This window comes from Rhagoletis pomonella, unplaced genomic scaffold, assembly GCF_013731165.1.
Source record: "Rhagoletis pomonella isolate Grant_MI unplaced genomic scaffold, Rhpom_1.0 Rhpom_scaffold_00013, whole genome shotgun sequence".
Classification (NCBI taxonomy): Eukaryota; Metazoa; Arthropoda; class Insecta; order Diptera; family Tephritidae; genus Rhagoletis; species Rhagoletis pomonella.
The window spans coordinates 4372212-4396840 of record NW_023458567.1 but is presented as its reverse complement, the minus strand read 5'-3'; the positions used below and the strand labels follow the sequence as shown (position 1 = coordinate 4396840).

General features: G+C 31.2%; 2 protein-coding genes across 4 annotated transcripts in view; one reads left to right on the top strand and one right to left on the bottom strand.

Moving 5' to 3' along the window:
- Positions 1–254: 254 nt before the first annotated feature.
- On the top strand, positions 255–8990 carry LOC118748540 (leucine-rich repeat-containing protein 58). Its single transcript, XM_036483060.1, has 4 exons — positions 255–357; positions 423–1301; positions 7977–8193; positions 8286–8990. Exons 2-4 carry the CDS (start codon positions 814–816, stop codon positions 8646–8648), a joined length of 1068 nt encoding a protein of 355 aa, XP_036338953.1. The 5' UTR covers positions 255–357; positions 423–813; the 3' UTR covers positions 8649–8990.
- An 8448-nt stretch (positions 8991–17438) lies between these two features.
- Positions 17439–24629, bottom strand: part of LOC118748539 (protein kinase 3) — a 37734-nt gene continuing 30543 nt past the window's right edge. For 2 of the 3 annotated variants that reach the window (XM_036483057.1, XM_036483058.1), the window contains 3 exons: positions 22250–22439; positions 21900–22070; positions 17439–17878 (listed from right to left, as the gene is read on the bottom strand). In XM_036483057.1, coding sequence (XP_036338950.1) covers positions 17529–17878; positions 21900–22070; positions 22250–22439 — 711 coding nt within the window. In that variant the 3' untranslated portion in view covers positions 17439–17528. Of the gene's footprint in view, positions 17879–19871; positions 20729–21899; positions 22071–22249; positions 22440–24629 lie in introns of those variants that run through there. The other variant, XM_036483059.1, reaches the window with a different exon arrangement.

The following is a 24629-nucleotide window of genomic DNA, read 5'->3' as shown; positions in this document are numbered from 1 at the left end:
ATGTGCCTCTGTTAATTTTTTTGGGCCCCCTACACGTATATATTTATTGAAATCGCATTAAAATATTTATCGCATGTCATTATCAATATGGTTAGTCATCATTCTATACATCTCGTACTAATTCTAAAGGGACTACTTAAAGCCAAATTTGGAACAAGTTCACTTTTGAGACTCTTCCAAAATTACAACCACGTGGCTGCTAATCTTCTCAGCACTCAAGTGAATGAAATCATCCGACGATCTGTTCAGAACTCGCATTCGAGTTGATTTCGTCGGGGTGATTGCATGAGGCCCGAGTACAGCGGCTGTCGCTACCATTTAGTAGTAGTTGAGTGCTTGATTTGCTTTAGTCAAGTGGTGCGGAAGCATGCTGAGCGCAAGATTGAATTGAGAAATACTAATTTTTTTTTTTTGCTTTCTAGCAACGTACGCCGCTGCAACGTTCAGCTGGCAATCTCTTAGCACTTAGTTGCGCTCCACTTACGCTCCACAAGCCAACGCGCCCACTACTCAGTTGGTTAAATGAGCAAACAGCACTTGCAATAAATACTTGTGCCGCAGCTTTTAATCACAGTCACTGGAGAACTACTTACGCACACGTGCGCGGCATTTGTGAATTTATTAAGTTCAAGCGCAATTTGCTTAAATTGAAATATTGCTGATTACTTTGTATTACTGGCAGAAAAACAAAATTGCGAAACTATAATACTTTCTGAAAAAAAAAAAATAATATAGAAAACTAATCCACTCAAAAATACAAATCAAAACTAAAAACATTTCAAAACTAATTTCAACAAAATTAAACGACAAAGAATGGAAGTCTACACATCGGACAGCAGCGACACGGACTCGCGCGAGCAAAAAACGCTCGATTACGGACGAATGAACCTCACCGAAATCACGCTGGACGACGATTTGCACGCAAAGAAGACGCTCAAAACACACAAGGACTTCGAAACGTTGCTGCTCAATCACAATCGGCTGCAACAGCTGCCGCCTTCTTTGATAAAATTCACCAATCTGAAAGTTTTGGATCTGAGCTCCAATTCTTTGACCCAGCTGCCGGAGGCTATTTGCAATTTGCAATTAGTCACATTGATCGCCAAAAATAATCAGCTCACAAATAAATCGCTACCCAAATCGTTTGTGATGCGCAATTCAGCCTTGAAGGAACTTAATTTGAGCGGAAATCAGCTGATGCACTTTCCCGAACAAGTGGTGGAGTTGAGACAGCTGCGTTACTTCTATGCGGGCGCGAATAAGATTACAGCAATTTCGAAGGATATATGGAAAATGCAAAGGTGAGTGGTAGGGATACAGAGAGAGAAGAGAGGTATAGAGGAAGAGGCAGTGTGAGTGTGAGAGTAAACAATTTGTTTTGATTTTTTTTTGTTAATGTTTGGTTTAAGAACTCACCACAGTTAAGTCAGCCAGCACAGCTAAGGGCATCTACTTTTTTGGTTAGGTGCAAGTTTACATAAATGTGGTAATAAGCTGTGATTTATACGAACTATTGAGGTTAAGACTGAACTTCTACACCCAGTTTTGTGCTACATGTTTAAACTCTGTTCGAAATGGAGGAACCTGTAAGAGAGTTTTTCGATGCACGATTATGAGGTTTACATGGTTACGAGGCATTTACGCGTTTAGATGAATTGCCCTATTATTTCTTTAACATTCTTAATTTTTGTTAAATTAAGAGTCTCGGAGACAAAATAAAATATTTTTGAATAAATAAAATACGAAATTTGTACGCCCTTTTTTCTGCGTAATGAGCCCGAAATTTTTCTTCGGCCTACAAACAATATATTTTATTACTAAAGCAAATGTTTTCTTTAAAGACCGTTAAAACTCTGCAAATAAAAAAAAAATAAGTTTCTTTTCCAAGCACTTTGAACCTTTTGGGTTTACATAAGCTTAAAAACGTAAACATCCATTGGCATATAAACATATCGATAAAGCGCTGTCTGTGTGTAGAAACAACTATGTACACACTTTTGTCCTATCGGCGATGACGGATATTTGTGAAAGTTGAATGCCGTCACTGACCCTTTCGGGCGAAGATTATCAGCACAAAACCAAGTACATATATATACATGCATGTATGTATGTATATTAGACAGTACCACCTTACAAGCAATCCAAAAGCAAGTTCACTGTACATCCCTGAGTTCCATGTATTTTCTGCAAGACATTTTTTTTTTTTGCTGAACCTAGGGGTAACGTTTTTATATTTTTCGATAACACCTGTTCCGTCGGTATCAAATTTTTTCAAATAGTTACAATGGAATAATTGAAATACTTATTTAGCAAAAGTTTATTGCTTTTTGGTGAGTTTTAATTTACTACTATTCGGGTGTTAGGTTAGCGTGATAACAATTGAGATGTGTTGTGTACGTACTATAATGACGTGCATTGTGGTCAATGAACGTTGGAATAAAAAAAAATTCTCCTTTCGACAAAAATATCAAGAAACAGTTTACAGTTTTTTTCATCATTGACTATTCCTTAACGTGATAAAATTATTACATTAAATAAAAAAAATGGTTTGGTTTACAAATTTTTGTTTTTTATATTTTTGTCTCACCGAACTAAGTTTTTCTCTTTCGCGGTGTGATTATGGCAAACAACTCCATTGTGTTTAATTAGTTCACGTTATCGCGTGTGCACTGTATCATACTTTAAAATTTAACTGTAAATGTCGCAGATATGACGAAAAATGTAAAAAGGCGACTCCTACGTTCGCAAACTTTTTCGAAATTGTCTCGAAAAAGTACAATAGATTTGAAATTGTACGCCAAACTTTTTTTCTGGTACGGTCTAATGTGCATATACATATTTATAAACATCAACAAGTATTTTTATATATGTAGATTTCCATATAATTGTGTGTAAATACAATGTGTAAAGATCTATTAAAAGCTGATAATCTATAACATTTGTGCTGTGGGTTTACAAAAATTATTGAAAAGCATGAAACAACAGAATAAAATAAAAAAGGGGAACAAGTAAAAAATTAAACACACAAAAATTAGGAAATAAAAACTGAAATAAATTCAAATAAATAAAATAAAAAATAAAAATAAATTGAATTAAGTAAAATAAAATTTAAAAAATATTGAAAAGTTGTTTCAAAAATAAATTCAAAAAAGTAAAAAATAAAATGGAGTTTGGTAAATTGCTTAATGAATTTCAAAATAAAAAAAAGCGCAAATTGACGAAAAAATTAAAGAAATTAATGAAAAAATAGAAGAAAACTTTCTTAAATTTTATTAAAAAAAAAACTTAGTGCTTTCAAATTTAAAAACAAAAAGCAAAAGTAACGAAAAAAATAGGTAACATGAGTGCATTTAAAACGAAAAAATGTCAAGAGTTTTAATAACTGCTCATGAGTGAAAATTCCATAACTGATTAAAAAAAATAATAATAGCAAATTATTTTGCAAACATTGCAAAAATGCTAAACTCCTCGACATGCTCTGATTCGCAATTAGTCTGCTTCTTAGTGCGCGCTGCGCTGTAGCTTTGTGTGAATGAATGTAGATTAAGCTGATTTAATAGGTTTATTACTTTATTTTTCTTTCAAATATACTCTCCCGACAGACAACGGCCATATTGATTCCAATTAAAAAATATAAATTGAAATAAAATCAATATTTGCGAAATTCTTTGTTGATAATCAGGCAGCGAACAGCAGCCAGCAGAGCAGCTATCAGCTAACAGCTTAAAATTCTATGAACAATGATAACCTGTTTGTTTATTGTCTGTGTACGAAAAGTCAATAGCGGGCAACTTAGTTACAAACCTACATATGTACATAGGTATGTACATACATATACATACTTAAATCAGTTTAATTAAACCGCACTTGTGTATGTATGCGTAGGTAGTCAATAAATTAGAACAACAGCTGGCGTCATTAATTTTACTTTAAAATGCAAAATACTAAAATGCAACAACATAATAAATAAAATATCTATAAATAACAATAAAAAAAACACAGTAAAATATGCAAATTCCCCCCACTCAAAATGATGCAAAATCGTTAATTTAATACTCGCTTATCTGCTGCCAAGCAAAATTACTCGCCTTTTTTTCAACACAATTTACAGCATTTCGATTTCAACAATATTTCAAGTTCGTGTCAAGGGTTTGAACCTTGAGCACTACTTATTTGCTTACTTAAATTTTTCTTGTTTTGAAATAATTATGTTAATATTTATGTAAAAGCATTTGTCTATACAAGCCTCTTTTTCCTTAAAAAGATTTTGCCACTGCTGTTGCCATGCGTTTAAATAATTAAAATTTTTAATTGAATGCCTTTTCTTATCAGCATTTTTTAATTCAATAGTCGCGAACGATGTGAAGTACGGATAAAACGAATAATCAATATTTTTGCTCAAAAACAATCCCTCAAGATGTACATATGTATGTACGTAGTTATGTATGTTAGGGCGGGTCTATTTGTATGGAAGAATTTCTCAACTATGCGCGTATAGCACAGAAGCATTCTACGTTTACGTGGGTCTAAAATCAAAGTGACAAACTACGCGAGTTAGAAAGGCAAAAATCATGGCAGGCGCGTAGGACGAAGCCCAAAAACATGAAAGATCTGGTAAACGCTGTTCCGGGACCGAACTCGTTCTTACAGCTGAGCGAAGAAGAGGTGAAGATAAAAAAAAACCCCAACGGACGAAGATAAGAATAAGCAGCAGACAGCGATTCCGATGTTCTCAAGTGCAGACGGCTAGCTAGGATGCTATACGATAGATGAGTCGAACCTGGAATCGATTCTAGGAAGTTATCATCGATGAAGTGGTCTAAATGTGAGAATAAACGCTGGCCTTTTCTAGAGTGTACTTTCATCGACGATGGGCCACCTCTGGAAACCTTCGCAGAAAACGTTTCGACATCTAAGACGAAATGTATGAAAAGTTTAGAAAACATTTTGAAACTAAGTTCAAAAAATTTGTGAACCACTCTAATGCATAGATATCGTACGGACACATGTGATTATCTTAAAATCGGAAACATCTATCATTATGACAGCTAAAAGAATAAGCCCCCCATATAAACATATCGCTAGCTTAGAGTGAAAAGTTGCTAACTACACATTTTGTGAAAACTAATATTTAGATATGGAAGAGAAGAACGGCTGCTGCGGCTGACTATCACTCCGGTGCCTGGTCAAAATATGATTATAATTTTTAAGCAAGAAAAGTTAAAAATGCATCGTTTCCAAAAATATTAAGGCACATATTATATTTTCTTCCGTTTCAATTCAATAAACGACAAATTTACTCAGTACTACAAATGAGGTACCGAAAATTCGGTAGACCAAAGTATTACAAAATCCTTTAATTAACATCGAATTCCTCTCATTCGTATTGAGTTTAGCTGTGTATCAAGTATTGCAAAATAATTAAAGAAAATTGCTATAAGCAGTTCTTTTCCCACCTGTAGAAAAATAGACTTAGCAACTTTCCACTCTAAGATGGAGAGATGTGAACTATTTATTTAGCTCTTTTTATTAGTGCGTTGGCACTCAAAGATAGACTTTGCCTGGCGATAAGACCACAGCTGAGTAATCATAAATTAAACTATGTATGTACATACATTTTACAATAATAAGATCATAAATATGTACATACATATACTATGTATATGCATATATACATATAACTCTATTAACCAAACGACGACAGATGCTTTAGACATTTGAATGTATTAGGGCACGTTTCTAGGGTCAAATTTGGCGTTAAAAGACAAATATAAAAATTTGCACAACTGTGCGTATACGTAACGTCGAAGGCGGATGAAGCGTTGTTATTCATACATAGAACATACTAACATAGTACGCATAATCTTCAAAAATTTTCTTTATCGGGTGAGCGGTTGTTAAACTTATTATTTTATTGCGCAAAAGCACTTCAGAAGACTTTTCAATAATGCCCGCCTGAGCGAGAAAGTAGGCAGTTAAAAGCAATGCATTTCCCCACAGATTTCGCTTGGTTAAAACACTTGAAGGATGTTTACAGAAAAGGATTTTAACTAAAATTTAATGCACAGCAGAACTGCGTACTCGAAACTGAGTAATTGATGGAAATCTCTTGAAGTTTTTGTGAACTTTGTACAGCCTTGGAAACTTTTATCTACACTGAGGGAAATAAAACTAGTAAAATCAAATAAAAAACGTATTTAAATGAAATGAAAATGTATTCAAAAGTATACACATTATTTAACTCAAATACGCCCATATTAAAGTAAGGCGTTAGTTTTGCACTTCACGGATGATTTTTCACTAAGATAAAAAAAAAAATTGGCGTGTTGCTTGCATTGGGATTTGAACCCTGAGCATCTGGAATCGGCTACAGCCAGACATGTAAATGTGCTTTCAAATGTTGAGTTTGAATCAACAAATAAACATGTACAATATATGTTTGTATGTGTTAACACAATTCTCTCTCTCTGCTTAAACTCTGAGCATGATGCGTAGTAATGCAAATTATTTGATTTTATTAAGCGTTATTTTCACCTATTTTTTTAAAGAAAATTAATAAACAAACATAAGTTCCAAACAATCGGGCCTGAGCTGAATATCGTCATCGTCAGTAAAAGTGACGATACAGCCATCGTAAGCCATTTTACTGATGCGCTGACGATCGTCGAAGATGACGACATTCATCATAGGGCCTAATATCATTTTGAATTTGGTCGTTATTTTGCACACAACTTTACATTTTTAGGAACATCTAATTTTGAGAAAATTTTTTCTTTTCTTCTTTAAAATTATTAAACAAAAAAAATAAATTTGATTTTTTTTTCTTTGTTTTATTTTTAATTATTTGGTACTCAGTTTTTTACAAAAGAAATTGTTTGCCCATCTTTAGAGAAAAACATTTTCAGACTTATCATGAGTTTCATTTTCCCAGAGCCGGTTCACTTTTCACTTTTGATTTCCATGGTTTTACTATGGGCGAATGACAAATTTTCGGGTGAATTTTTCTTTCTGGCGAAACTCAGGATAAGGCAGATTTTAAATTAGAATGTCATTTTAATATTTTCCCTCCCTTCAAGCTTTCAAATAACAAGAATTTTGTATTTTTTTTTTAGAAAAATTTTCAATACCTAGACTTCTGTTTCGTTTCTTCTGCACCGCTTTTTTTGCTTCAATTTATTCACTTTGAAATTGGTATATTTTAATTGCCACTTTAGCTGTGTGTATTTTTTTTTTTATTGTGTTAAAATTATTTTGGGAATAATTTAATTATTTCTCAAAGCAATAAGCTTTACATTTTTGAAAAAAAAACTTTTTTCAAATGTATTTTATTAAATCCAAAATTTTTTAATTTAATTTTTTCTAATTTGCAAACGAAAGTTATTTTCTTTTTCTACCGACTTTCGGTTTTTCATTATCACATAGAAAAATAAAAAAAACTGGAGAGCTAAACTTTTCTTAAATTTGTTGAAAAATTAAAATTCTTTTAATCTTTACAATAAATTTTGAAATTTTTTTTTCGTCTCTAGCAGTCGAATTAATATTAAATAAATTGTTCCTTGAATTTTTTTTAAATATTTTTTAATCTAGTGATTTTTTTATAATTTGTAAGATATTTTTTTAGCGATATTTGTAAGAAATCAGAGTACTTTTTTAATTTTACCCAAGCAGTTTTTCTAACTTGCTTTTTATGATTCAACGTCTTCGCGTTTAAAAGGTATTCAGTAATGTATTTTTTTTAATTGGAAATATTTTTAATACTACGTTTTATTATTTTTTAATTACATATAAAGTTAGCATCCCTCTTTAATAATTATTTGGAATAGTTCCGGTTTTTTTTTATTCTACATACAATTTTCGAGATGGGCCTCCATTTTTTAAGCGCATTGCAGTTTTCTAACTCCTGCAAATAACTTCAAGTATTCTTTGTCTTGTTTGATATTCGGAATAATAATTTGTACACGTTTTTCCAATTCCAGCTTACAAGTACTCTCGCTAGGCGGCAATCTCATCAGTGATGTACCGGAAGCAGTGGGTTCCCTCAGCCAATTGCAGGCGCTCGTACTCTGTGATAATTTAATCGAGAAAATACCGACCAGCATTGCGCACTTGGAAAATCTGAAATCGCTGTTGTTGCACAAGAATCGGCTGAGACATTTACCCAAGGATATAATTGCTTTGAAAAATTTAACAGAGGTGAGCTCTGAAAGCTTTCAAAATAATTTCACATAATTTTACTCATACAAAAACTGTCTTTGCGCTCTCTCTCTCTCCCGATCTCATTACAGCTGAGCTTGCGTGACAATCCGCTGGTGGTGCGCTTCGTACAGGACATCGCGATGAAGCCGCCCACGCTGATGGAATTCGCCGCACGCGTTGTAAAAGGAACCGGCATTGCCTATGGTCCGGGCATTGTGCCACGCACCGTCAACGATTACCTGCAAAGCGCCAATTGTTGCGTGAACCCCAAATGCAAGGGTGTCTTCTTCGACAATCGCGTTGAGCACATCAAATTCGTGGACTTCTGCGGCAAGTATCGTGTGCCGCTGCTGCAATATCTCTGCTCCTCGAAGTGCATCGAACCGGAGCCGGAACGTCCACAGTCGAGCGGCGCGAGTGGCTATATGATGCGCAAGGTGCTGCTGGGTTGATGGGAGCAAGACTAGGAGCGGATCGCTTGCTGTTGATGGGGTTTAGATAAAATATACGCAATGGTCTAAATTGTCTCTGAGGTTATTAAAATGTTGTGCAAAAAAAAAGAAAATAGTTGAAACAACTAGAAATTTGTTGCCATTTTGTGTGTGTTTTTATTCTTTTTTTTTGCAAATATTTTTCGCCATGAGATTCGCAGTACTGTGAAAAATACGTAAATGTATAATGCTGAGCATTTTTTATACATACATTTATACCACAAAATAAGGATATTTGAAAATTTTTGTATTTATAAGAGATTATAAATAAAATTTGCATTGATTGCATAGAACTGAACAATATTTTCGGGAGCATTAATTGACAGTATTTAATAAAAAAAATAATGAAGCATCAGGCTGAATCGCTTGAAGGGGCAAAAATAATAATTAAGGCTAAGCACATAGTGGAGCGGTGAGCGAAAACATCGCGCGAAGCATCGAAAGAGCAACGATTTGCTAAAACCATAACAACCACAATAATTTTAAATTTCGCGATTAAATTTTCTCATTTTATTCAAAATGTATTTATTTAAAAGAAAAAAATGCAGACCTATATGAACATATTTATGGTGCTTATTCATAAAAAATAAAGTAGGTTTAAAGAGCTTTTTAAATTTATGTTTTCATATATTTTTCAATTTATAAACCTGCCATTAATATTTAATGAAATGAAAAATGGAAAATAATTAGAAGAATTAATGCTACAATACTTTTTCATAATTTTTGTTTTTATTTTAAGCATATCGAAGAATATAAAATACATATCTTAAAATCGGCCCCATGCTCTTTTACGCTATCTATGCTTTACTACTCACTATGTGCGCTCTCGAATTGATACATTCGCGTTTGCAATCGTCGCTTTGCTCGCCACTCCACTATGTTTTTAGCCTAAGGAAAAGCTAATACTAGGCTGTGTTTACACTTACTGACTAAGTACCAGGTTGACCGAGCTTTGCTCGAAGTGCATATATATTTTAAAGTTTTCAAGGTTTGGATATCAAATCCTGGTCTATCCAAATAGCTTTAAAAAAATATTTTGGAAATAAATAAAAAAAAAATTGGATTTCGATATCTATTAAGTAAGCAAATTCCTCACTTGAAAATTTAGATGGCAACCCTATTTAAAAATACGCTGGAATTAATAGTACATATCTTGAGCGTATATGCACTGTGTGCACATTCAAAAAAAATCCTTATTTAAACTACCAAAATAAAAATTTGTATTACATAGACGCGTGGTAACTCTGATCGAAAATATTTTCAGGCCAAAGTTCTCAACAATATCTTACCTGGATTCTGAGCTTCAAAAAGACAGAAGTCATCAAAAGCATAGAAAACCATTTTTAATTTAAAATTTTTTTAAAAGAAAGCCAATTAAACATAGCAAATCGCAGGAGAAGCACTACATGGACAGCTGTTAACACAATTTTCTACCTAACCTCACATTAATTGAAACCCTATTTTGTGTTTTTTTTTTGTTGCATATTTATTATTTTTACACATCTTCAACGCTTAACACATTTCCTTTCTGTTACTTGGATTTCCTGGTTTACGTTTTTTGCTGTTGTTTTTACCCTTATCAGTTAGATTGGTTTTATTTACTTAATTTTAGAGTTTTGAATATTTTCATATCAATATTTTTTTCCATTTTTTGTAGACTCATTATGATTATTATTATTTTTTATAGTAATAATGTATTTGGAAATTTTATATATTTTATTATGAATTTATTTGTTTGTGTATTAACCGTCTTTGCATTTTTTTATTATATTTTTATTTTTGTAATTATGCATTTATATAATTAAATTATTTTTACTAAAGTGCTACACGCTTTTGTTTCTTGATAGGGACTGCCGCTATTTTTTCTTTAGACATTTTTTATTTAATAGTTTTTTGTTTTAATTTTACAGCTTTTGGTATTTTTGCATGTACATACATATTGCACACCCCTTTCAAGAGCGGCACACATCAAAAAGCAGATCCGGAACGTTAATACTTAACGCAATTAATACAAAAACGGGCATAACTGTAGTTTTCTAGTTGAGAATATAACCATTAAGAATATTTGCATTAATTGAAGATAAATCCTAAGAATTGTTTTTTTTTTGAGGAGTGAGTGTGCGATATACAAGTAAAAAAAAAGAGGCAAACTCAAAAATCAGATCCGAAAATATAACTGCAGCTTTAAGAGCAGTTTTTTAGTTAGAGAATATACTCACGAAAAAAATGTTTGCATTAATTGGAGATACATCCTACGAATTGATTTATGCAAAAAATCTACCAAATGTTTTTTATTTGTGCCCCTTTTGAAAAAGGTGTGTGATATTATTTTGCATACATATGCATGCGTTTAATATGTATGTATATTATTTTAATTTTTTTATTTTTATATAGTACGTACTTAGTATGCAAGATTTTATTCTTTTATTTTTATTCGTAATTTAATATTTTTTTTTTTAGTTTTACATATTTTGTATTTTTATGTACATATGTAAATATTTTTTTTAAACTTATGTTAATGCTGCTCTAAGATTTTATTCTCATGTTCTTGTGCTATTGGTGTTACAATTTTCGAAAATTTTGAATTTTTTGTAATTTTGCTTATTATGAGTATATGCAATGTGTTTTAATAAATAGTACATTCAGTATTTTCTAAGTTTTTAATTTGGTTTTGTGTTTTTAACGTTAAGATAAAGTAAACAAGTTGCGGTAGTAGCCATTTATTTATAAATAGCAACAGCGTTGCATATTTTTTTTTTTTAAATATGTATTTTTGTTTTACAGCAAGAAATTTTAACTTGAATGGTAAATAACTCTTTTAGTGAAAACAAAGAGTGCATAATTTTAGGCATGAGATATACTTTTATGCCTTAAAAAAATGGTTTCAAATTCTGCCTGTTAATAATAGTTAATGTGAAATCGTGGTTGATAAGGAACTATGGCCGATTGTGTGAATTTTTTCATTACATGTGATTTTTTTGACGGATGGAATCGTAATTATATACTCAATATACATTTGTTTACTACGTTTATATTTTTTCTTCCTTATTTGAAACATTAAACTACAAAACATGTACATATATGTATACACGCTAATATTGCAACAGCTACAAATTTAAAAGAAATGATTAAATTTTTTGAATTATGGTTCTAAATTTTTACGTAGGTTCAAAAAATCGGTGCCGATTTTAAAACTGTAGTTTTTTTCGATAGTAGTGAGTGTACTTAGCTTGCATTAAACTGGGAGGCAACATTCAGTATAATAGTGCGTTCACACATGTATGTAGATTATCTAAATTTTAGAGCAGATCACTCACTTCTACTACGTACTTCGCATTAGGCATATGCGTATGTGGTATGTACATTCGTACATATGTAACTAATAATGAGTTTTGAAAATATCTAGTTTATAAATATCACTTTTTTTTATTTTGTCGCCTAGCCAATACAAAAACTAAAAAAAAACGTAGAAATAAACAACATATGTTAAAGTTTCTCAATATGACAGATCTGAAAAACTTTATTAGATACTATTTTTGTGGAGAATACAGGAGAAAATCTAAAACAACGCTGCAGTTTTTTCAGACAAGGGTTTTCAAAATTTTACTCTAATTATTTTATTATTATTTTCGTATGTATTATTTTCGTTTAATATTTTTTATTATAGCTAAACAGTTAGAGAATTTATATAATTCGATATCTCCTACTATTGCCCTTTTAATAAATTTATAATTTTTATATTATACCTTATTTCAATATTATTATTATTAATGTTTACAATTTCATTTATGTGATGTTTTAAAAAAGAAATTATATAGTAAACTTAAAGCCGTCGTGTGGAATAGAGTTAGATGTGATGTTATGGAATTATGTATTTATTATTTCGTTTGCATTTTTTAGTGGATATTATTTCAATTCTCCGCATGAAATTAAAAATTAAGCTTAAAATGGGTTGTAGGGTTGTATATTTTATACTTCCTAAAAAAAAAAAATTTTGGTAAAGAAAATTATACATATATTTTTTTTTTTATTTATTCAATAAAAGTCGCCAACAAATAAATTTTTTATTATCAGTTGTTGAGTAAGTGGCGCTTAATTAAGCTCTAGAATTCCTTCGTGAAACGAAAATGAGCATAAAGCATATAAAACGAGCAATACTAAAATACACTGAAAAACGTGAACGATTAGTAAGCCATTTATTTTATTGGACGAGATTTGGTACTCACTCGTCACGGTAAATTCCATTCCAAATACTTTAGAAGTGGATTCTTGTAATGCAAACACATGAAATTCTAAGCGATTGAGAGTGTGATTTTCAATTGAAGATGTTGGATTGTTTTGGGCACATGTGTCACTTGTTTAAAGATTTTTTAAGATCAAGAACTAGCTACTTCAAGAGTCTAATGTCTGGTTTAACAATTGCCCGGAACGGCATTTGGCTTGAAATTCGTGCTGCGCACTTTGACGTTATCATTTTTCACAAAACAAACCCAAGCCTCACGAACAATATTTTTGTATGAGCAAACATTTTTGCACACTCAAAACATTTTAGACTCACGGAGTATAAAACCTTATGCTGCCTTTACACGGGTCGATTTTTGTCCTTCAACCCAAATCGACGGTAGCAATTCAACCGTAAAATGAAAGTGTTTTGGCTTGTCGATTTCTCAGTCGATTTTCCAGTCGACAAAAATCGACCCGTGTAAAGGCAGCTTTAGGCTTTGTTGCCTTTACCAACTACCCAAAAATTAAAAACTGACTCGTGCTATTGTTTATACAACCGACATCTATAACTGGTATGTTCCCGTTTCCACGACAAAAGGGTCTACGACCCAGATTCATATCTGGCCAAGGACTGTCACTGCAGCATCATTCCCCAAAAGATATTGTTTTCGTTATTTGTAAATAATTTAGTATCTATATGAAAAATTATTCGAGTGAAGGATAAATTACTTTATTCGTTATTCGAATAATCAGTGAAAATAAAACAAGTAATATTCAAGATAAAACACTAAGGAAATAAAAAATCAAATCGTCGATCAGTGTGCTATAAGTGAATGAATGAATAAATATTATTTCAAATAACGAATAAAATCACGAATAAGCAATTTATTCTCGAATTAATCAATCGTGAATGAATTATTTGCAAATAATTAAATTATGGATAACATTTTACTGCTGGTTACTGCTGTGTTTATTGTTCCCACTACAGTAGGGTCTGCGTAACCGGAAGAACACAGATTCATTCTTGGCCAAGGATGGTTACTCTAGCAGCATTCCCCAAAGACTATTTGGAGGTTTTTTTCTGCTGTTACAACAACAACAGCCGTTATGTCTATGGTAAATACACAGTGTAATGAATATTTCACAGCCCTGTTCTGCAATCCGAATTCCAAATTCGAAACTCTCTAGCTCCAACTCAAGCTGTCGCAGTTTAATCTGGTTTTATTTTATTTTTATTTATTTTTATTTTTAATTATTTTCAATTTTAATTCGTTTACTTACATTTTTGGTTGTTCGCTAAAGTTTAAAATGTTCCTTTGATCACTTACATTTATATATTTATTCGGATCGGATTGCAGAACAGGGCTGTTATAGTGAGCCTGTTGAGAATTACAGAATTGTGTAAGTGGTCTTCGTGATTTACAGAATCGACAATATATGTTCACAAAAGAAATGGTATGGGCGTCACAAAATGTCTACGATAATAACTGTGAATCAGAAAGTTATCCCTAAAAATATTTTTAATTGAAAATTTTCAATTAAAATAACTAAATAGGTGTACATTTTTTGCAGCGAACTCAATAAGATGCATAGATACTATATCCAAAGAACATAGAAAACTAGGAAGGTGCATAGTAGTAGGTCACGTTCCAACGTAACGCGGCTGGAAGTTCACCAATCGGCTGGTTGCCTTGAACATCAAGCAACCAGCCGAGTGGTGCACTTCTATGTAGCTTCCCTGTTTTCTAAGTTCTTTGCTCTATATATCAAGCAGGTTCTGCAATTCAATTCCGAGTGAATTTCAACCCCATTCAAGTTGAATTCAAAGTGACTTTTGTTTGAAATTCATTGGGAAGTGAATTGCAGAAACCGTCAGTATGAGTTAAAAAATCGAATTTTACTCGTGTTTTGTTCTTAGCTATTCATGCCTATTACGATTAAGTATTAAGAATTAGATTCGTCAGAACACGAATGTAATCCTTCACACTCGCTTGTTACGACAGTGCGAATCGAGCTCGATACGTGCGCATCACAACCGTCGGATACTGTAATAAGCATGATTATTTTTATTCAGGTGATTCTTTTAAACACGAAAAATTCACAAAACTCGCAAGCATTTTTCATGCAAATTTTGACAGTTAAGCCAAAGTTTTGCGATTGTCGAGGAGCTTGGGTGTTTTTCGAGCTAAAGGAACACCCTTCTTATTTTTGTTTTTTTTTTTTGTTTTTGTTTTGATTTATTTATACTATTGCACTATAAGCTTCTTCAGCTCTCAGCGTTTGCTTTTTTGTATTAAATCAAACATACCAAAGTTTATAGTTATTAATTAGATTTATTTATTTTGTTTTTATTTGTTGCATTTTTTTGTTTTTCAATTGTATTTAGAAATAAAATTAAACATGACCGCCTTGACTTAACGACTTACATAAATGATGTTTACATGTAGCATAGCATACACAAGTTACATAAATAATAATTTTTTTGTTTAATCATAAAAGTAATAATATTTATTTTATTAATAATCATAATAAAAACGGCAAACTAAATTTAAGTAATTAGTTTAATTGCATTTAATTATTTTATAAAGTATAAAGAACAACATAGTACATACATACTTAGTTAATGAAACTCGACAAACTTACCGCGAGCGATGTGAAATCTCCGTTTTTCTTTACTGCTTACATATTTTCTGTTTTTATTTTATTTTCTTTTTATTTAGTATATTTTCAAGTTTGCTTATAAAGTAATTAATAATAATTAAACTTCTTCAATGCTTCTCACTTTGCTGTAATGCTTCATATGCAGCTAATTTATTTTTATTTTTTTTTTTTTCTAAAACAGGGTTTGCACATATTTTTCTGATTTTCTATTTAAATTTGTTCGCAGAAATGATTTTTGCATTTGGTGATAGTGCTTAGGCTGCACCGGTGGGGGCGGCGGCCGGCAAGTGACACAACTTTGTGCCGGCGGCTCAAACACAAACACAGTGCAGCTACGCGCTAAGCTTTTTGTTTTTGCTTTGAACCACATGCAATAAGTGAAATAAATTTATTAAATTTATTTAAAAAATAAATGCGTTTGAAACGCTTGGCACACGCGCGCAACGTGATACAACGAAAACTAAACGTTTGGTGAATGTAAGTAGCGGCCGCGTTGCCAACAGCTTTTCAGCCTCTGTTCACATTTAGTGGCGTTGCCAATCGTTCGCTTGAGCAAGCGTTGCAGTAGCATTTCAAGCGCATTTGATTGATTGCATTTTTTACATACAACATGTATGAAATATGAATGTGTGTGTGATGGTAGTTTAAATTTTTACTGAATTTTGTTTTTATTTAGCGACTGTTGTTTTTTTTTGCAGATTTTTCGTTTTGGATAATAAAGTTTTAGTTTGTAAACTTTGAATATGCTGTTAGTCCTTGCCACAGTGAGTTTGCGTACGGGTAGTGCAAAGTGCAACGGCATTGCTTCTTATTTTTCGCACATTCCGTTTGCGTTCTTTATGCTTGCCAACAAATACATATGTATTTTTTTGTTTCAAATATTTTTTTTTGCAATTTTTTCTGTTTTTTGTTTTTGTATATTAGTTATTATTTTTTTTTTAGATTTAGATTTTTTTGATTACATTTCATTTTACCAGTAACTGCTAACTGCTGCTTCTCAATATATGCATGTATGGATGTATATATGGCCGCTTGTCGCACGCCACATAAACTCAAACTGCTGCATCTGCTTGAATTCTTCAACTAAGCTACTATTTTTTGCGCACTTCTATCATTTCATATCGTCAGCGCATCAGTATCGTCATTATAATTGTAATTTATTTTATTTTAATCATTTATCATCATCTATACAACGCAAATATATGATTTTTTTATGATTTATGCTACGTTTGTTTTTGTAATAATAAATTTAATAATATTTTTTGTTTAATATTTTATTTATATATATTTTTTTTAATTATGTTGTTTTTAATGCATTTACCATTCTTTGTTGCTTATCAATAAGAATTTTTTTTATTAGTTTTCTTTCTTTTACTGCTTGCTATTGTTGTTTTCCTTTTCTTTTTGTTGCTTAACTTGTCGTATTTATGCAAACTTTTTTTTTCTTCTTTTATTTACCTGTTGCTATTCACCTAACCTCACTTATGTTGTTTATACTTTCTGCTAAGGATAAAGTAAAAATAATATTGAAAATTAAATTTTCTGTTTTTGTTTTGTTGTTGTTGTATGTATCGCAAGTGGTTTCTTGCACATTTTAAACAGCTGCGAATTTTTAATGTATTTATTTATATTATTCTCTTACTTTTGCAATTATTTACTTTCAAAGTGTTTTACGTTTTAGCATTATTTTCTTTAATAATAATGAATTATTTATTATATAATATATAATTAATTATATGTTAGTTTTGTTTTCAATATTTTCCGTACTATATTTTTGTTAATTTTTTTTTACTGTTATTTCTCTCTTACTCTCTCTTTACTCGTACACATTTTTATTTTTAACTTTTTATAGCATTTTTTACTTTATTTTTAAATGTTTCCTTTTTTCTTTATTATTTAAATTTAATTATTCTTATTAGAATTAATAGGCCCTCCATATACTTCGATTACAGCTCGCTAACCCATTGTCGTCGCTGTCTGTTGCGGCTGCGTGCCGTTGCCGCCCCCGCTGTTATTGCTGGCGCCACCGTCGCCGCCATTCCCATCCCCAGCGTTCGATGCGACTTCGTCCGCGCCTGCCGCTGCCGCACCGCTACCGGTCGCCTGTTGCTGATTGCCACCATTGTTGCTATTGCCCGCATCACCGCTGCCTCCGCTCGCTTGCGCTGCTGAAGACGCTGCAGGCGCACCACCGCTCGCGGTATTGCCACCGACTGCTGCTGCTACTGAAGCGCTGGACGATGTGGTGGCCGCTGCTCCGGCGCCGCCGCTGCTGTTGGCGTTAGCCAAAGCGCTCGATTGTGTGCCTGCACGTCAAATATGGTATGGTTGTCGGTGGGTTGATGGTCAATTGGTGGTCAAATGATGTGGGTGGGTATGTGTGTCGCACGTGCGATGTGGTGAAATGCGAGGAAGGAAGGAGAATAATAACAATAAACATTTGATTAGTAAATTTTACATTTTGACTGTCGCACAGCACAAGTAGAGCGTAAAAATGGCAAGTAACTATCGATTTCGATAACTGTAAAGTGACATTTTGTTAATTGTTATAATATTTGTCGTATTTTAAACATGTATTTTACATATTGTTAAAAAGAGAGCGACTTGCATAAAAATGTTATGTAAAAAAAAAGAGTTGTTAAAGTGCATGCAACACCGAAATAGCGCCCAACGCTAAAGGTGGGCATAAGAAGAAATATTTAAAATATGTAAATCGAATAGTTAAAGAAATATATTAAAAAAAAAAAATATATATATATATGCCAAAAGTATTTTCAGTTGGAAAATGAACAATTTTTGATATTTATTTTTATTTTTGTTCGTTGACAAACTACACGTGGAAATATAACCAAAAATTTTAATATTACAAGTTTCAGTATTTTGGAAATTTTTCTGTTAAAACCTTAATCTAAAACTTCACATAGATATATATTTTTTGAGAGAAATATATACTTTTTAAGATTTATAATTTATTGTATAAAGATAATTTTTGAAAAAAAAAATTTAAAAATTGTTTTTTGTAAAAAATGAAATTTTGCTTTTGCAAAATATTTAAAGAATTTAACTAAAGAAATATAATTTATGTAATAAAAGAATTTAGATAATGATAACTGAAGATGTATGCACATAAATCAAAATGTTTAATTTTATGTAATTTTCGTTAAGACACCTCCCTCTTAAGTTTTACAACAAAACTACAAATAGGATTTCGCTGTAAAATAAAATAAAATTGATTAGACAACTCTAAGCGAGAAAAGTGATGAAAGAGTGTTGATTGCAAAAAATTTAATTTCAAAAAGTGATATACTACTATAAAATCTTAAATTAAAGTTTGGTTTATTAAAATTAAAATTTTTAATAGATAAATTTTTGGATGCATGAAAATTTTGCTAGCTACTGGTGATGTGGTGAATAAGGCAAAGAGATGATGACACAGTTATAAGAGATAGGCTACAGCAACAAAACTACGTAAAAAGTTAGAAAAAACCCCGAATGCCATTTGTTTTAAAATAATATTTCTGTTTTTATTAAAATTTTTTCACTTTCATTTAATTGTATTTTCACAGTATGTATGTAGTATATTATGGTTGTCGTTTCATTAAAAATAATTATTAATAATTTAATTGTCTACTTTTAAAGCATTTTTTTTATAATTTGCATTGTATTAAACAATTGATTTCACGCTACATTTTTGATTTCTTTTTTTTTTTTGTTTAATTTACAAGATTTTTTGTTTTACCTAATACGTGTTAAAAATAAAAATAAAATAAAATATTTAAAATAAAGCAAGTAGTTACAACGAAAAAATCTAAGTTTATAATGTACATACATATATTATTTTTCATGTTTTTTTTTTTCATTTATATAAAACTAGCTTCTTCATTTCGTGCAGTATGTAAATATTTAATATTTTTTTTCGCTTTTGAGTAACAAATTTAATAAAATATATGTGGTAAATAGTGATTGAAGGTAAAAAGACAGAGGCATGCAAAATAAAAGCGAAAAATTATCTAAAATATTTCATTCCACGGGCTTTAAAAGATTTTTCTTTACAATTTTTTCCTATGCAAATAATAACTGCTTTTTAAATGGAGAATTATTTGCAGCTTCCCAGTTTTCTGCCGTCTGTTTAAGGCAACTCCGCTGGCCTCGGAGCGGCTAAAAGGGTAGTCGAATTCCCACACTGACTTCGCGTCACAGCCTGCCGCGCTCCGTTCCGCTAATTGCGAAGCGCATTTCCGTCTGCCAACCGTAAAACAACTGCTCTCCCAGTTACTTCGACATTTTTTTTTTTACAAATTACTACGTGCTAACAAATTGTATAACAATTTTTGCAAAGCACAAATACAAAGTAATTATGTTGTGCTTGCGAGATATGGGGCTAATTTAGTTAACGGAAAAAAATAATTAAAAAAAAAAATATGTTTTTCTTTTTTCCGTTTGTTGGTTTGGTTTTTTTTTTTTTTAATTTTTTTACGTTTCATAAAAATAAGTGCAGCGCAAAATGTAGAAGTTATATAAGTATAAATGATATGCAAAAACAGAAAAAAGGAAGTTAAAAAAAACTACAAATTTAATGCAAATTTTTTACATAAAATTATGTATCTATAAAAGTGGAGGTGCAATTTCGATCGCTCGCTTGCTTGTGTTTGGGTGCTTCTTCTCCTTTTAAGATTTCGCTTGTTAAATTTTTTATTTCATTATATTTTATTTTTTTCAAAGAAATATCTAGAGTTGCTCGCTTGATTTGCTTTGCTTATTGTGGCTGCTGCTTCTTCTTATGCTTCTAGGTTTGAAATTTTGCGCGCTTACAGAGCATTTCTTATATTTATTTTAATTATTATTTTAATTTTTTCTTTGCAGAAATTTTGCTTTAAAAAGTTTTTTTTTAATATGATTTTTGCCTTTTTACTATATGTGTATATGTATGATATTTATGTTGATAGATATAGCGCTTTTGCTTGCTGGCCATTTTCGCTTTGTTTTGATTTTTTTTTTTTTGTTTTTGCCCTTCTATTTTATTACGCATAGGTACATTTCTTATTATTATTTTTATAGAAATCATGATTGTTTTTGTTTTTTTTTATTTTTCTTTCCTATGTTCTTGTTTATTATTATTATAACATAACGTAAGAAAGAACTATGCCACTATGAATCTGTAAAAAATAAAAATATACAAACATATATATTTTCAGATAAAATAAAGAAAAGTGTGTGAGAAGTGAACATAAACACAAAAAGAAGATTCAAATAAATGTAACAAAGTGTGTAACAAAAAGCCAAGAAAAGCGGATGAAAAATGGGCGACAGACAGTCAGGCAGCACATGCTAAAAAAGAAGCGAACAATTTGAATTTTAGAAAAAAAAAAGAAAAAAAAAATGTAACGAAATCTAAAAAATTAAAAGATGCCAAAAAAAATTAAAATATTAAATGTTAAAATCACATTAAAATAAGGAAAAATAAAACATTTTAAAAATGATGGAATCAGAAAAAATATCAAACAATTAAATAAAAAAAAAAACACAAAAACAAAAACAAAAACGAAGTGAAAACTTAATTTAAAAAAATTAAAAGATATGACAAATTAAAAAACTTAAAAAATAGGAAATAAGAAAGAATATCAATTCCAAAATCAGCTTAAATTAAAAAAAAAACTTGAAATGTCGACAAACCGGGACTAAAAGAATACTTCCGAATTTAATGAAAATGAAATAAATAAATAAAAATTTCAAACTTTTGATTAGCTAAAAAACGAATTTGGGTGAACAAGAAATGTTCAAAATTTAGATGAAAAATAAAAACGAAATAAAAAATTTAAAGGAAAATAAAAAAATGGAAAAAATCAAAATAAATTTTGTGCAAAAAAATAGATGTATAGCAAAAATATTTAAAATGAGGAAAATAAATCTAAAACGTAAAATAAAACAAATGAAAACTTAAAAAAATGCAAGGAAAGAAAATACGCTTTGAAGTAAATTTTACACATTTTAAAGTAAATAAAACCAACACCACTTTTACTCAATTAATAGTTATGTCACTCTCTTTTGGTATTATTTTTCCTTTTTGGTGTACTATATGCAACTTTGCCTCATGCGATGTGCATGTGGTAGTTTTTTGATTTTGTTTTTTTTTCGCATAGCTTCTTGTCAAATGTGATTTGTTAAAGCCACAAACATAAATATGTGAAAAAATAACAATAACAACATTTAACAAATAATATTTTTAAATATCAACAATTAACAATGTCCTTTATGCAAATTTGATTTAAACAAATTTTATGACAACTTTTCATAAACTATATTATTAATCAATATCGCACTACTAACCTGAAGTTGCTTGGGAAGTTGCGCCGCCTGGCGTACCGGCGCCACTTGACGGATTTGATGCTGAGCCAGAAGCACCTTCGCCACCAGCACCGGCGACCGGTCGACCTGCGCTGTTATTTTGCAGATGTTTTGGCAACAATTGTGGGATTAGGCTTGGCTGTATCGAAAGTTCTGCAAGTGGTAAGAAAACCGAAATTAATCAAAAATAACAATGCTTAATACAAAAAAAAAACTAAAAAATAAACTGTAAATAAAAAGTTTACAAGAATTTGCAGCATAATTTTGGCAGTAGTCGCCAATTTTTTATTTTTTTATTTTTTTGCTGTATTACCACTCACCCACACACTTACCATGCTCTGTGAAATTAAATAATGGGGGCATAGGCCGTCCATTGGGCAATGTAGTGTTGCCCTCCTGACGCAGTTCGTCGAAGAATGGATGTGCGCAGGCCTTTAGTGGCGTTATACGTGCACTTGGCGTATACTCGAGCAGTTGCGATACCAGATTGATAGCTTCTGTCGGAGTGCGTATACGGAAAACCTGCGAAAGGAAAAATTTGGTGTTAGTTAAAATAAAAAATCCAAAAAACTATGACTATTTTTAAGCTAAACGAGCAACAAATAAAAATGTTTAGTTTAAAAATGCTGTACAAAATTGGGGAAACACGGAAGAATGTAGTTTGCAAAAAGGGTAAAGGCGCTTGGAAATCCAAATGAAAATAAGGATATCAAGCTTAGATTTTTTTTTTAACTTCAAAATTGCTCATAGTTTACAACACGTTGTTTTACAAAAATATATAAAAAAAAAATATACTTTAGTTGTAAGCTAATATATTACAGACATGAAAGGATAATTAAAGCCGAAAGGAAGTGACAAAAAATAACTGATGGATTTCCAAGAAAAATATTGTATTTGATCACAAAACAACAGAAAAATTTAAAATTTCCAATCTAGGCGATTCTTTTGTTCTTAAGAAATGGGGGAGTAAACATTTTTTGACTTCGAAATCCCCTACACATTTTTATTACTCAAAAAAGTTTAATAACAAACAACAGCCCACGTACAAATAAATATGCGTGGGAAGAGAACATTTTAAGGTTTTTAGGAAATCATAAAATAAAACCAAAGATGCACAAAAAAACTGAATATATTGACTTTATGCACCTAAAACTATGCCTTAATGAATATTTTCGTAATTAAGATTTTATAAATTTTTGTATTCCACCAGAAAACCTCAACATTTTCGAAAATCTGTAGTCTAACATATTTTATTTGCCAGAACGCTCTGGAAAGTATGATTATTTTCCAGATATATATATATGATTTTCAAAGCTCCAACAGCAAAAAAATCCCCCATATTCACTGTTGGTTTGCCGCAAACTTAGGTTACTTTTAAGCGCATATTTAGTTTACTTTTCATATACTTTAGCAGTGAAAATTAAGAAAATCGGGAAGAGTCTGCATCTGGCTTTAAGAGAATAAAAATATAACTTTTTTAAACGCCAACATATCTTTTAACTTACATTTTTTAGATTTGTGTTTCTCCTGCCAGTAAAATACCCTACTTCTCTACTTATTTCACTACTTCAGTTATTTGCTTGAGAACTCATTCCGTAAAACCATGAAAAGCGTATTAAAAAAAATACTGTACACTACTAGTTTACCACACTTTATGACTTTTCCTATTTGGTGGAAAAGGTTTGACCTCCCTCAAAAAAATATAAGCGCGTCTCTAAAGTACATTCTTCCTGCCGCGCAAGGCCACAAATGACAATGAATGACTCCTGCTGAAGGGGAGGGGGAAGCAAAATTTGTCAAGGGGAAAAAGTGTAAATTACCAAGGTTTGCAAATATGTTGATGTATTTACAGCAGTTTCCCATACATTGGGAACAAAAGGGAGACATTTTCAAACCGAAATAGTAAAACAATCGAAAGAAAAACGTAGGAAGGTAAGCGTCGTCGAGCGTGGGATTAATTGCAGTGTGATGCACTATTTTTGAAGCAACGTAAGCGCGCACGCACGCACTGCCAAACATACATACGTACTACATACACACGCATACATACATACACAGAATATGTTGTATATGCAAGCTCAATTTCATTACTAATTTCATTGCATTCCTAAGCGAACGAGATACTTTTTTGAAAAAAAAAAGAAAAGAAAATTTTACAAAATTCAAATGAAAATGAAAATTTTCGACAAAAAAAAATCATCGGCCAATACAAAAATTAATCGATGGATATTTTGTGTAGTTAGCGCGTTGTTGTTGTTAACCGTCAGGCAGCCAAGCCAATTCAGTCAAATCAATTGAATTCAAAAGTGTATGAAAAGTTAAGGTATGTAAATATTTTTAAATCGATACCGACAGTTAGAGGTTGTAAAGGTAAAACCGATTTCCATTTGTTGCTGTTTTTTCTGCGCAATACTTTCCGATTTTTTTCACATGTGACTTAGCATGCTAAATGCTGACTCTTTTTCTTATTTTTTGCACTTGGTATTTATTCAAGTTTTTCTTTTTTTCGCTTTTTTTGTTACTTATGGTATATGTTTATTTATGTTTTCTTGCGTGTTAACTAGAAATTTATTTTATATATTGTAGGTAGGTATGTATGTTGGTGGTGTGTTTGGTTTTTGCTTACTCTCCAACGTTGCTTCTGGTTTAGGGCGCTTGAAAATTGGCTACGTTCAAGTAGTGACTGTAAATAGTTCACACTTCAGTTAAAAA

Excerpts from the sequence above, each read along its gene's own strand:
- LOC118748540 (XM_036483060.1), top strand. The coding sequence starts at position 814 with ATGGAAGTCTACACATCGGACAGCAGCGACACGGACTCGCGCGAGCAA. Across the intron at positions 1,302-7,976 it reads GATATATGGAAAATGCAAAG|CTTACAAGTACTCTCGCTAG; the intron begins GTGAGTGGTAGG and ends TTCCAATTCCAG. Across the intron at positions 8,194-8,285 it reads CTTTGAAAAATTTAACAGAG|CTGAGCTTGCGTGACAATCC; the intron begins GTGAGCTCTGAA and ends ATCTCATTACAG.